Source organism: Oryctolagus cuniculus, chromosome 12 (assembly GCF_051225735.1).
Source record: "Oryctolagus cuniculus isolate XC-2025 breed Fujian yellow rabbit chromosome 12, ASM5122573v1, whole genome shotgun sequence".
Classification (NCBI taxonomy): Eukaryota; Metazoa; Chordata; class Mammalia; order Lagomorpha; family Leporidae; genus Oryctolagus; species Oryctolagus cuniculus.
Window position 1 is genome coordinate 64,361,300 of NC_142878.1, and position 12,724 is coordinate 64,374,023.

Sequence of the window (12,724 nt, forward strand, 5' to 3'; positions counted from 1 at the left end):
AATCTCAACCTGCTCAGTGCAAATGGTTGTCTTATGGACAAAGCTCTTCCCTCTCCAACTTAACTGTTGCTGTACAGTAGTATGATCCAGGCCTAGACCCTGGAGGTAATAACAGAAATAAGCAACCTAGCCACATCCACCACTTTGGAAGATGAAAAGAAAGTGTAATTATGGCTAAGGAGGGCCTTATTGGCTGGGAAGTTACCAAATGTTACCTCATAAATTAACAGATACAACTGTTCCAAGTGTTAGGCACCTTATAAGACCAACACATAGTAAACTAATTTCTTCAGCACAAAAACCCTATGAAGTTGGTAATATCATCACCCTCATTTTCTAGATGAGGAAACAGAGGCTGAATAACTAGCTAGTAATATACCTTATCAGATCATGACAACTATTCTCACAGGCAGTTGTCTATTTCCTCTAAGGGAAGGAATTTGCATTAGTCATTAAGATTCATGATCAACTAGTCACAACCAACAGAAATGGCAAGAATGGATCTAAAGAACTAGAACATACACAGCAAAACAGAAAACGGGCAATATAAAAATTTTACCTTTCGGCTATTGGTGAGAAACAGGTTACGAGCTGAAGCTTTTTGCTTGTTGGCCTAAAATATTTAAAAATAGTATTTCATTTAGGATTCATTTTTGAAATAAAATTATGTACTGACATGGTCTTTTATTCAATTCCCAGAGGATTAGAAAACAAAGTATCAGGCCAAAAAAGTGCAACATACACATTATTCCTCAAAGTCATTGAGATACACTGTCTCAGCACCATGCAAACTAAAGAAACATCAAGTCAGCAGCTAGTACTATGGCACAGCAGTTTAAGCCAACACTTAGTATATCCACAATCCTTACAGGAACGCCTGGTTAAAGCCCCATCTATTTGGTGTCTGAATCAGCTGCCTGCCAATTCATCCTGGGAGGCAGCAGATGACAGCTCAAGTACTTGGGCCCTTTTCATCCACATGGGAAACCCAGATGGAGTCCCAAGCTCAAAGCTGCAGCCTACCACAGCAATGGCTTTTGTGGGCATCTGGCGAGTGAACCAGCAAATGGAAGATATCTCTATCTTGCTCTGCCACTCTGCCTTTCAGATAAAGATAAATAGACATTAAAAATAGATAAATAAAAGACTAAGTTAGTATTACAGCCTGGGTTTGAGTCCCAGCCCTGCTCCAGATTAAGCATCCTGCTAATGCATACCCTAGGAGGCAGCAGATTATGGCTCAGTTTTTGGGCAATTCAGATTGAGTTCCGGACTCCTGACTTCAGACTGGCCTGGCCCTGACTGTTGCAGACATTTGGGAAGTGAACCAAAGATGGAAGATTCCAATCTGTCTGTCTCTCACAGTTTCTGTTTGTTTCTTTGCTGGTCAAATAGGCGAAATAATTTTTTTAAAGCCAACAATCTCAAATATTCCGTTGAAAAGCCATTCCTTATCATCAGACAGGCATCACCTAAAGCTTTTTATCAGGTACTAAAGCTTGTTTTCTCAGAAAACTCCCATAACAAAAAAATATTCTCATATAAATCAACTCCTTTAAAGTACTGATTACTCACTACAGGAAAATGGTAATTTTACAGTAGTGAGGCACAACCATACCAAAGAATCAAAACTAACATCAATATTGGAACAGACCCATCACATGTCACCTGATATATCAGAACAGAGCACATAACTCCTATGGTAATCCTGTCAAAACACACAACACAGGAGAGGCATCTGCTTTAGCAGCTGACATTAGTTAAAACACTCATGTTCTATATCAGAGTGCCTGGGTTCAATTCTTGGCTCCAGCTCTGGCTCCCAACTGCAGTTTCCTGTCAGTGCAGACCCTGGGAACCAGTAAGCAATGGCTCAATTAGTTGGAATCCTGTCAGCCACATAGGAGACCAGGATTGAGTTCTTGGCTCCAGGCTTTGGCCTTGAGAGTCCTGGACATCGCAGGTTTTGGGGAGTAAGCCAGCAGATGGGAACTCTGTCTCATTGTCTGCTTCTCAAATAAATTTCTTTTTAAATCTATGACCTGAAACTAATTATGAGGCACTATCAGTCAAACTCAAATTCTAAAACATTCAACAAAATAACAGGCCTAACTCTAAAACAGTAATGTCATAAAAGACAAAAGATGGGGGCTGGTGTTCTGGCACAGCAGGTTAATCCTCTGCCTGTGGTGCCAGCATCCCATATGGGTGCCGTTTCTAGCCCAGCTGTTCCTCTTCTGATCCAGCTCTCTGCTTTGTTGAAGATGGCCCAAGTGCTTGGGCCCCTGCACCCTGGAAAGAAGCTCTAGGCTCCTGGCTTCAGATCAGCTCAGCTTCGGCCATTGTAGCTATTTGGGGAATGAACCAGGAGATGGAAGATCTTTCTCTATGTCTCTCCCTCTCACTGTCTATAACTCTCTTAAATAAATTTCAAAAATCATAAAAAGATAAAGGATGGGGGTCAGTGTTGTGGTTCACTCCAGAAATGGCCACAAAGTGTCTCTGCCTTCCATTGCTATCCCAGGCCACAAGCAAAAAGCTGGAGTGGAAGTGGTGTAGCTGGGACATGAACCGGCACCCAAATGGGATACCGGCACCACAGGCAGTAGTTTACACTACTGTGCCACCATGCCGGCCCCAATCTAGTATCTATTAATCAGTCTTTTTCCATCTCTTCATTCCTCCTATTCTCATCAGTCTCTACTAACTACCACTCTAATCGCAACTTCTATAACAACAATTTTTTTAGAATTCACATGAATGGGGCCGGCGCTGTGGCGCAGCAGTTTAACACCTTGGCCTGAAGCGCCGGCATCCCATATGGGTGCCAGTTCTAGTCCCAGCTCTTCTGATCCAGCTCTCTACTATGGCCTGGGTCCTTGGGCCCCTGCACCCACGTGGGGGACCCAGAAGAAGCTCCTGGCTCCTGATCGGCGCAGCTCTGGCTGTTGCGGCCAATTGGGGAGTGAACCATCAGATGGAAGACTTCTCTCTCTCTCTGCCTCTCCTCTCTCTGTGTAACTCTGACTTTCAAATAAATAAATCTTAAAAAAAAAAAAAAAAAAAAAAGAATTCACATGAGTGAGATCATGTGGTACGTGTCTTTCTATGTTTTATTTCACTTAACAAGATAACCAGAGCGGGCACTCTGATGTAAAAGGTACGGTGACACCTAAGACACATATATCCCATATCAAAGTGCCAGTTGAAGTCCCAGCTACTCTGTTTCTGATCCAGTTTCCTGCAGTGCACCTGGGAGGCAGGATACGACGACCAAAATACTTAGGCTCCTATCACCCACTTGGGAGATCCAGATGCAGTTCCTAGTTCCTAGCTTTGGCCTGCTCCAGCCCCAGCTATTGTGGCGGTTTGGATAGTAAACCAGCAGATGTAAGGTATCTGTTTCCCTCCCTCCCTCACTCCCTCCCTCCCTCTCTCTCTTTGAGAAACAAAAAACATAGTAACTATTATGTTGACAGGATTTCATTCTTTTTATGGCTGAATAGTATTCTATTTTATAAATACATATCATATTTTCTTTATCCATTCATTAGTTAATGGACACTTACGCTGTTTCCATTTCTTGCCTATTTTGAATATTGCTTCAATAAACATAGAAGCACAGATGTCACTTCAACAGACTGATGTCATTTCCTTTAAATATATATACCCAGTAGTGGGATTATTGGATGTTATATTTTAAATGTCATGTCCTTATGAAAGGCAGAGCAACAGAGAGAGATTGACAGAGAGAGCGAGTTCCCATGTACTAGTTCACTCTCCAAATGCCTACAATGTCCAGGGCTGGCCCTAAGCCAAGAGACAGAACATCAGTCTAGGTCTCCCATATGAACAGCAGGAACCCAATCACTTAAGTCATCAGTGCTACCTACCAGGGTCTGTATTAGTGGGAAACTGGGGTCAGCATCCAGAGCTTGGTCTTGAACTCAGATACTCCAACATGGGATACAAATATGTCTTAACTACAAGGCTAAGTGCCCCCACATCCTCCAACACATAAACTACTACCTTATAAATTCTGACCAAATTCTAGGAAAATAGCTAACTGAAAGTAGTACACTACTCAGCAATCTCAATTCTCGAGGTTAGTCTCTTTCTGAACTCCTGTCGGAGGAGGTATCTAGCTCTCCCCCAGTTCTTACTCATTGGAGGGCAGGGAGGGAAAACACTCCCCATCCCCTACACTGGTGACATTCACTGACCTTTGGTAGCTCCTTTTTCACAATGCTGAGCCAGACTTTCCTGCGACGAGCATTAAGCTGCTCAATGGACAAGTGCTTCTTCTTGGTGCCAGGGGGAGGTGCGTCATGAGAAAACTTGGCAAACACTTTGGTTTGGTGGTGGTGTCGACGAGGGGATTCTTCAGAGGAAAGTTCTTCATCTCGTCGTCTTTTTTTCTTAACTTTTTTCAACTTGGCTGCAAAGCAAACAGAGTATCAGGAGATTGGGTTTTTTTCCCTCCGAGTGGGACAGTCCCAAAACATCCTCCTCACTTTAAGAAAATTCAAATAAAAAAAAGAAGAAAATTCAAGGTCCTTTCCCCATTCCACCTGAGGTTAGCAACATTTATTACATTATCTGTTCTGGCCCATAAGCATTCCAAGAGGAAGATTTCACTAACTTGGAAAAGAACACTGGATACTCCCTCTGTTTATGTGAAAGAAATACAGACTAGAACTGGAAAACCAAATTTCTTGTGAACCCAACAGCAGGAAAATAGGTTTATGAAGTATCATGGCTCAAGGAATAGCCACAAAGAACAAAATGTATTTCCACATGGTGGCAAGTTAAGGCAGCTGCAGGAAAATAACAAGAAAAATAATGCATCATTTGCACCACACCATGACTTGTGAGAGAAAAATCACACACGGATTAAAACTTAATGCAGGTTAAAGGGAGGGAATGGAGAATAAGAAAATACAGATAAACAGGGAGGGTATGGGATAAAGGAAAGGCAAAAAAAGTCTTGAGTAGAGTTCATACCCTCAGAGTAATAAAATTTGCCTTACACAATAGAGTTTAAAAGTCCTCTTCCCTAACACTATAGTTTTATATGTGGTTACTTAATTTACTGTATATGGGTAAAATGGTCATTTTTCTATTCAATTATTGTTACAGCCATTGTCTATATTCCCACTAAACTAGGGCCTTTTTGCTTTCTACTTGTTAAATTTCTTATTCAGTGAAGTATTAAGCCTTTTTACTATAATATAAATTTAAAATGTTATTTCAAAAACAAAAAGAGAAATAAAGGGAGAAGGAAGGAGGGTGAGACAGAAAGGGAGAAGGAGAACAGGAGGAGGAAGAGAAGGAGGAAGAAGGGAACATCACTATGTTCTTAGAACTGTATCTACAAATCACATTGAATCTGTTAAAAACAAATTAAATTAAAAAAAAAATAATAAGTTCTGTTCTGAGTTCCAGTTGTTCAGAGCTCAGAAAGAAGTAACAGCAAGCATACAAACACAACAGAAAACCATCAGGAAGTGATCAATTCTCAATCAACTCAGCAACAGTAACAACATATTGCAACACCTTGGGTTGCTCTTCAGACTTCCCTGTGCGTTATCAACTTCTTCCCATACCAAAAATTTTCAACATTTGCAGAATGTGAAAAAGAAAAAAGAAATAAACTAAACGTTTTGCCTAAACATTTTGCTCAAAATCCATATTTCTCAAATCCTCCCAATTCTAGAAAAGACTATAAGCAAACATGAAGTAAGCTTAGTTAACACTGAATACAAATTAGAAAGGAACATGAGAGTTGTTCAAATAGAGCAAGTTTCTAATATGGAATAGAGTAGCCCAAATGCAAAAAAACACACAACACACAATTCTGAAAATAAAATTAATAAATAGGAAAAGCAGTTAAAAATGCTTACCTTTAAGTTTCTTTTCTTCCTTAAATTTCTTTTTTTTGGGCCCAAGTAGGTGTCGTTGTTGCTCATAGAAAGGGTCGTATGTGGACAGCAAGCCTGCACTGTAGTATTGGTACTGCTGCAACTGAAGCAAGGAAAACCATGTTGGGCTTGTGTGTCTTCTACAACACGGCCTTCCAAACATCTGCACTACAGAAAGCTTAGACAGAGGAAACCACAGACCCCAAACAGTATTCTTCCCAAAAGAAGGATTTAATATATCAAAAAGAAGTTTGTAACTTTAAAACAAAACTGGTTCAACTGTCATGCACTGAACATAACTTGAAAAGGAAAATCCAGGGGCCAGCACTGTGGCATAGCAGGTAAAGCTGCCACCTGCAATGCTGGCATCTCATATGGGCACCAGTCCCAGCTATTCCACTTCCAATCCAGCTCTCTGCAATGGCCTGGGAAAGTAGTGGAAGATGGTCTAAGTCCTTGGGCCCCTGAACCCATGTGGGAGACCCGGAAGAATCTCATGGATCCTGCCTTTGGATTGGTCCAGCTCCAGCCATTGTGGCCATCTGGAAGACCTCTCTGTAACTCTGCCTTTCAAATAAATAAATAAATCTTTAAAAAAAAAAAAAATCCATCATGCTCCTGAGTTTCTACCTGAATATTTACTTATTCTGACATACACTTGAGAGATAAAATTAATTCCTTCCTGAAATTCATCAGTAAGAAATAAACCATATTTCAATTATCAGTAGGTCCTCAAATTTACTAAGGTTCCTGATTCCTACTATTCTATTTTTTGAGCTATTACACTTATTTCAAACAGTCACCAATCATCCAAATTCTCCAATCTTTCAACTCTTTTCATGTCCCACTAAGAGAGTCTGCTGTTATTGCACATAATGCCTATACTGCCAAAACTCTATTCACATAGTAAGCCCTTTCAAACATTCTTTAAATCAACCCTTAAATTTGACATTTTCTCTCAAAATTATGTAGCCCAGGGGACAGCACTGTGCTGCAACTCCCTGAGACCTCGGCATCCAATATGAGTGCTGGTTCAAGTCTCAGCTGCCCTAGTTCTGATCTAACTGCCTTCTAATGTGCCTGGGTAGGCAGCAGATCAATAGCTCAAGTACTTGAGTCCCTGCTCCTAACTGGGAGACCTGGAGGGAATTCCAGGCTCCCAGATTTAGATGGGCCCAGTCGTGGCCATTTTAGCCATTTGGAGAATGAGCCAGCAAATGGAAAATTTCTCTCTACATAAAACTCTGCCTTTTGAATGAATAAATACATCTTAAAAATTGTGTGGTTCATTTCTTATTTTTGTTCCTGGATTATAGCCAAGTGAGTTGTCCAAGGACTAAAACCAGGATGAATGAGTAACATGGAGAGCTATTATGAGGCCCCTACCAAAATCAAAATTAAGTGAGCAACCATCAAGCTGTGTACAATGTCTATGAACTCCCCTACATGTAGGTTTTACTTCCATTCTTACAATGAGCAAATATTTGGACTACCAAGTGCCTTGGCACTGGACTTGAAGAAAAAACTCTCAATCAAAATGGTCAGATGCTCTGTTTATCACTTCTATATGTTTGCAAACTTCAGGAAGTAATGTAAAATCCTTTAAACTAACGTTGGACCCTAAGAAACTGCTGGAAAATCATTCGGTCTCCAAATATGCTATTGGTCATTATGTACAACAGGTCACACTTCTGGCAAAATTCATAATGTTTTCTTTTCTAATAGCTGGCCCTTCAAGCTATCATCCTAATGTTAGTTTGAGAAGAAAACAGTTTTTCCAAGAGCCTCTTTTTTAAATGAGAAACCACTAGAATGTATATTTGCAGCTCTTCAACAGGTAAAACACAGAATGACCACATGACCCAGTAACTCCCATGCCAGAGAAATGAAAGTCAATGAATCCAGAAAAACCTGCACTCAAATCTTCCTAGTAGTCTTAGTCACAACTGCCAAAAAGCAAAACAACCAAATCAGAAGGATGGGAGAATAAAATATGATATGAATATTTAGAATGTTTGGCAATAAAACCGTATGAAGTCCTGATACATGCCACAACATAGATGAACCTTGGAAAGAGCTCAGTAAGAGAGGAGCTGAAAAGACCACATGCACATTTAGAGACAGAAGATGGACTGGCAGTTGTCTGGGAAAAGGAAAATGAAGCGCACTAAGGAGTGTGGAGTTTCTTTCAAGGGTGATGAAAACATTCTAGAATTAGTGATGATGATAACACATAATTATACTAAAAGTCACTGAACCGCATGCTTCAAAAGTCTAAGTTTTTTGATAGGTGAATTTTGTTATCAATAAATTCACCTAAACACCATCTAAATACAAGGTTAAAATGATTTATCTTTATTGCCAGCATTGTGGCAAAGCAGGTTAGGCCACCACCTGAAATGCCAGCATCCCATGTGGGCTGCAATTCAAACCCATGATGCTCTACTTCCAATCTAGCTCCATGTTAATACACCTAGGAAAGCAGCAGATGATGGTTCAAGTATTTAGGCCACTGCCATCTATGCAGGAAACCCAGATGGAGTTCCAGAATCTTGGCTTCACTCTAGTGAAGCTCTGGCAGTTGTAGTCATTTAGTCATTTGGGAAAGGAACCAACAGATGGAAGATATCTCTCTCTCTCTCTCTCTTTGAAACTCTGCCTTTCAAATAACATAAAAAAATCTTTAAGAACAAAAGTAAGAGGCTGGCACTGTAGCATAGTAGACTAAACCTCCACCTATGGCACTGGCATTCCACAGGGGTACCAGTTCATGTCCTGGCTGCTCCTCTTCTGATGCTGCTCACTGCATATGGTCTGAAAAAGCAGTAAAAGATGGCCCAAGTGCTTGGGCTCTTACATCCATGTGGGAGACCCGGAAGAAGCTCCTGGCTCCTGGCTTCAGATCGGCTCAGCCCTGGCCGTTGCAGCCATCTGGGAAGTAATGGAAGACTTTTCTCTCTGTCTCTCCCTCTTTGTGATTGCAACTTGCCTCTCAAATAAATAAATAAATAAAAATCTTTAAAAATGTATCTTTGATGACTACAAACCAGAAAGTGAATACCAAGAATGAAGTCTGATTTCTGCTGAAACTCTCACCTCCTTGTCTTTACTATACTTATTTTGGTGCAGCTTCTTGTATTTGTGAAGTCGAAGCATGTTGTGAAGTTCTTCTCTGCTGAGATTGAGATCCTCCTCATCTTCATCATTGTCTTCACTCTGAGACTCTGCCTCACTGGACTCATCACTTAGCAGAATGCTCTGAAAAGGGGATAAAATGGAAATGTAACATTTGCCATGAACCAATTCCATTCATACTCCGCCTTGCGGCGCCGGCACACCGGGTTCTAGTCCCGGTCAGGGCGCCGGATTCTGTCCCCGTTGCCCCTCTTCCAGGCCAGCTCTCTGCTGTGGCCAGGGAGTGCAGTGGAGGATGGCCCAAGTGCTTGGGCCCTGCACCCCATGGGAGACCAGGATAAGTACCTGGCTCCTGCCGTCGGATCAGCGCAGTGCGCTGGCCACAGCGTGCCGGCCGTGGCGGCCGTTGGAGGGTGAACCAACGGCAAAGGAAGACCTTTCTCTCTGTCTCTCTCTCTCACTGTCCACTCTGCCTGTAAAAAAAAAAAAAAAAAAAAAAAAAAAAAAAAAAAAAGGCGCCAAAGGCCAGACTCAGAAAAACAGAAACAGTTTGCAACTTAACAGATCTTGGCCTCGGAATACAAAGTTCCAGCATTTCCAAAGATCCCAAAACAATGATAAAAATAATGAAAGACAATCACTCCAATTTCCCTTATACTACTTTCATCAATTCAACTGAAGAGAAAAAAACACACAGGGCCAGTACTGTTTCATAGCAGGTAAAGCCGCCACATGCAGTGCCAGCATCCCATTGCTCCACTTACTATCCAGCTCCCTGCTAATGCTCTTGGGAAAGTAGCAGAGGATAGTTCAAGTGCTTGGGCCCCAGTACCCTTGTGGGAGAGCCAGAAGAAGCTCCTGACTCCTATCAGACCAGACCAGCTCCAGCATTGCAAGCCATTTTGGGAGTGAACCAGAAGATGGAATATCTTTCTCTCTGTTTCTCTCTATAAGTCTGCCTTTCAAATAAATAAATAAGTCTTTAAAAAAAAAAAAAAAGGAAAGGACACTAATTAAACCTAACAGGCACAAGTTAAAAAGCACTTAAACATGGGAAATGCCATAAACAAGTGAGCTACACTGTACTTATAATATATATTAGATGTTCTAATTCAACATCAAATACCAAGGCCAAAACGTAACAAAACACTACCTCTTGGGCATAATCTCTTGGGGGGCATAAAGCAACACAGACAGCAAGCTGTGATGTCCAAAAAAGAAACAACCAAAATAAGCTTTAATTTACAGATAGATAAATAAAATCTGGTATACTGACAAAAGGAAATGTTATTTAGCCTTAAAAAAATTAGCTAATATATGCCACAACATAAATAACTTTGAAACAAAAAGTCACACATTTTATTACTCAGTATATATGAAGTGTCCAGAATATGCAAACTGATCAAGACCAGAAAAGGACTCATGATTGTCAGGGGCTAGTGGAGATAGAGAAGGGGCAGTACCTGGGATCAGGGTTGCATCATGGTAAACTAAGCCACCACCTGCAACGCAAGCATCTCATATGAGTGATGCTTTGAGTCCTGGCTGCTCCACTTCCAATCTAAGTCTCTTCCTATGTACCTGGGAAAGCAATGGAAGATGCTCCAAGTGCTTCTGACCCATTTGAGACACACAGATGAAGTTCCAGGCTCCTGGCCAATCTTTGGCTGTTGCAGCCATTTGGACAGTGAACCAGTGGATAGAAGTCTATGTTTCGTACTGTCTCTATAATTCCCCCTTCAAATAAATAAAGAAATCTCAAAACATACACGAACACAAAGAAGAAAGGGGAACAATTTCACCAAGAGTACAAGATATCTTTCTGGAGTGATGAGATGTTATGAAATAGTGGTAGGACTGGCATTAACACATATCAGGTAAAGACACTGCCCATAAACCCAGCATCCCATGTGGGCAACAAGTTCTCTACTTCTGATTCCACTCCCTGCTAATGTGCCTAGGAAAGCAATGGAAGATGGTTCAAGTGCCTGGGCTCCTGCCACCCATGTGATAGACCTGGAAGAAATTCCTGGTTTCAGCCTGGCTCAGCCCTAATTGTTGCAGATATGTGGGGAGTGAAACAGTAGACTGACATTTCTGTCTCTTCCTCTCTCTCAGTAGCTGTGACTTTCAAATAAATAAATAAATAAAATCTTAAAAAAATAAAAAAAAAAAAGACAGCCTGGGGCCAGTGTTGCGGTGGAGCGGGTAAAGCCACTGCCTGCAATGCCAGCATCCCATAGGGATGCCGGTTCGAGTCCCAGCTGCTGTACTTCTGATCCAGCTCTCTGTCATAGCCTGGGAAAGCAGTGGTAGATAGCCCAAGTGCTTGGACCCCTGCACCCATGTGGGAGACCCGAAGAAACTCCTGGATCCTGACTTCAGATCGGTGCAGCTCCGATCATTGCGACCAATTGGGGAGTGAACCAGCAGATGAAAGACCTCTCTCTCTGTCTCTCCTTCTCTTTGTGTGTAACTCTCACTTTCAAATGAATAAATAAATCATTAAAAAAAAAAAAAAGAGGGGCTGGCACTGTGGCATAGTGGACTAAGCCTCCACGTGCTATGCCAGCATCCCATATGGGCTCCAATTAGAGTCTCAGCTGCTCCTCTTCCAATTCAGATCTCTGATATGGCCTGGGAAAGAAGCAGAAGATGGCCCACGTGCTTGGGCCCCTGCACCCACATGGGAGACCCAGAAGAAGCTCCTGGCTCCTGGCTTCAGATGGGCTCGGCTCCAGCCATTGCAGCAATCTGGGGAATGAACCAGTGGATGGAAGACCTTTCTCTCATCTGTAACCCTACCTCTCAAATAATATATAAAATCTTAAAGAAAAAAAAAGTGGCAATGGCTACACAACATTGTGAATATGCTAAAAATTACTAGATTGTAAACTCTAGAAAGGTGAATTTTGGGGCCGGCACTGTGGCACAGCACCCACGTGGGAGACCCAGAGGAATCTCCTGGCTCCTGGCTTAAGATCTGCGCAGCTCCGGCCATTGCGGCCATCTGGGAAGTGAACCAGCAGACAGAAGACCTCTCTCTCTCTCCCTCTACCTCTCTCTGTAACTCTTTCAAGTAAATAAAATAAATCTTTTAAAAAAGATGAATTTTATGACAAGTGAATTATATCTCAATTTCTAAAAATGTGACTATTAAGCATAGAGATTTATATTCTGTACATGAGCCTTTTAAGACTTAGAATAATGAAGGATTTAAATTACACTGATCTCTTCAATGTAAAAGTATGAAACAGAGAGATAACTAGTTTAATAGAACAAACATTATCCTTAATTCAGCCTGTCCATTAGTGGTAATCTTTTAAGAATGGAAATGAGATTATAACATGGCTTGTAAAAACTCTAATGGCTTAAAAGACTATAAAGTAAAATACAAATTCCTTAGCACAGAATATAAGGTCCTGTAAGCTCAGTATATGTTCATCTTCTCATGCACTGTCTCTGAACATCTTATGCTTCTTCTCCAAACCTGGAGTTGCTTCCTTTCTGAGGACTTAATGCAGCTTCTACATCTGACTGAAAGGCTCTGAATTTAGACTGTCACAGATCCTCTCTCTCCACTCAGAAATCAGCTGATATGTCACCCTTCTTAAGAGGCTGTTCTTTACATTTTTACAGTCTCATTCACCGCTCTGTCCTTTAGAATG

The 12,724-nt window shown here is 41.4% G+C and overlaps 1 protein-coding gene across 6 annotated transcripts in view; it reads right to left on the minus strand.

Annotated features, from left to right (window-relative positions):
* The window catches only part of INO80 (INO80 complex ATPase subunit), a 148,185-nt gene that overhangs the window by 106,610 nt on the left and 28,851 nt on the right, over positions 1-12,724 (minus strand). For all 6 annotated transcript variants that reach the window (XR_016218039.1, XM_017348137.4, XM_002717971.6 and 3 more), the window contains exons 5-8: positions 9,018-9,179; positions 5,904-6,024; positions 4,224-4,438; positions 560-613 (exon numbers count right to left, since the gene is read on the minus strand). Coding sequence is in view for 5 of the 6 variants with exons in the window: in XM_017348137.4 (XP_017203626.2) it covers positions 560-613; positions 4,224-4,438; positions 5,904-6,024; positions 9,018-9,179 (552 nt within the window). In the remaining variant the exon portion in view is untranslated. The remainder of the gene's footprint in view (positions 1-559; positions 614-4,223; positions 4,439-5,903; positions 6,025-9,017; positions 9,180-12,724) is intronic.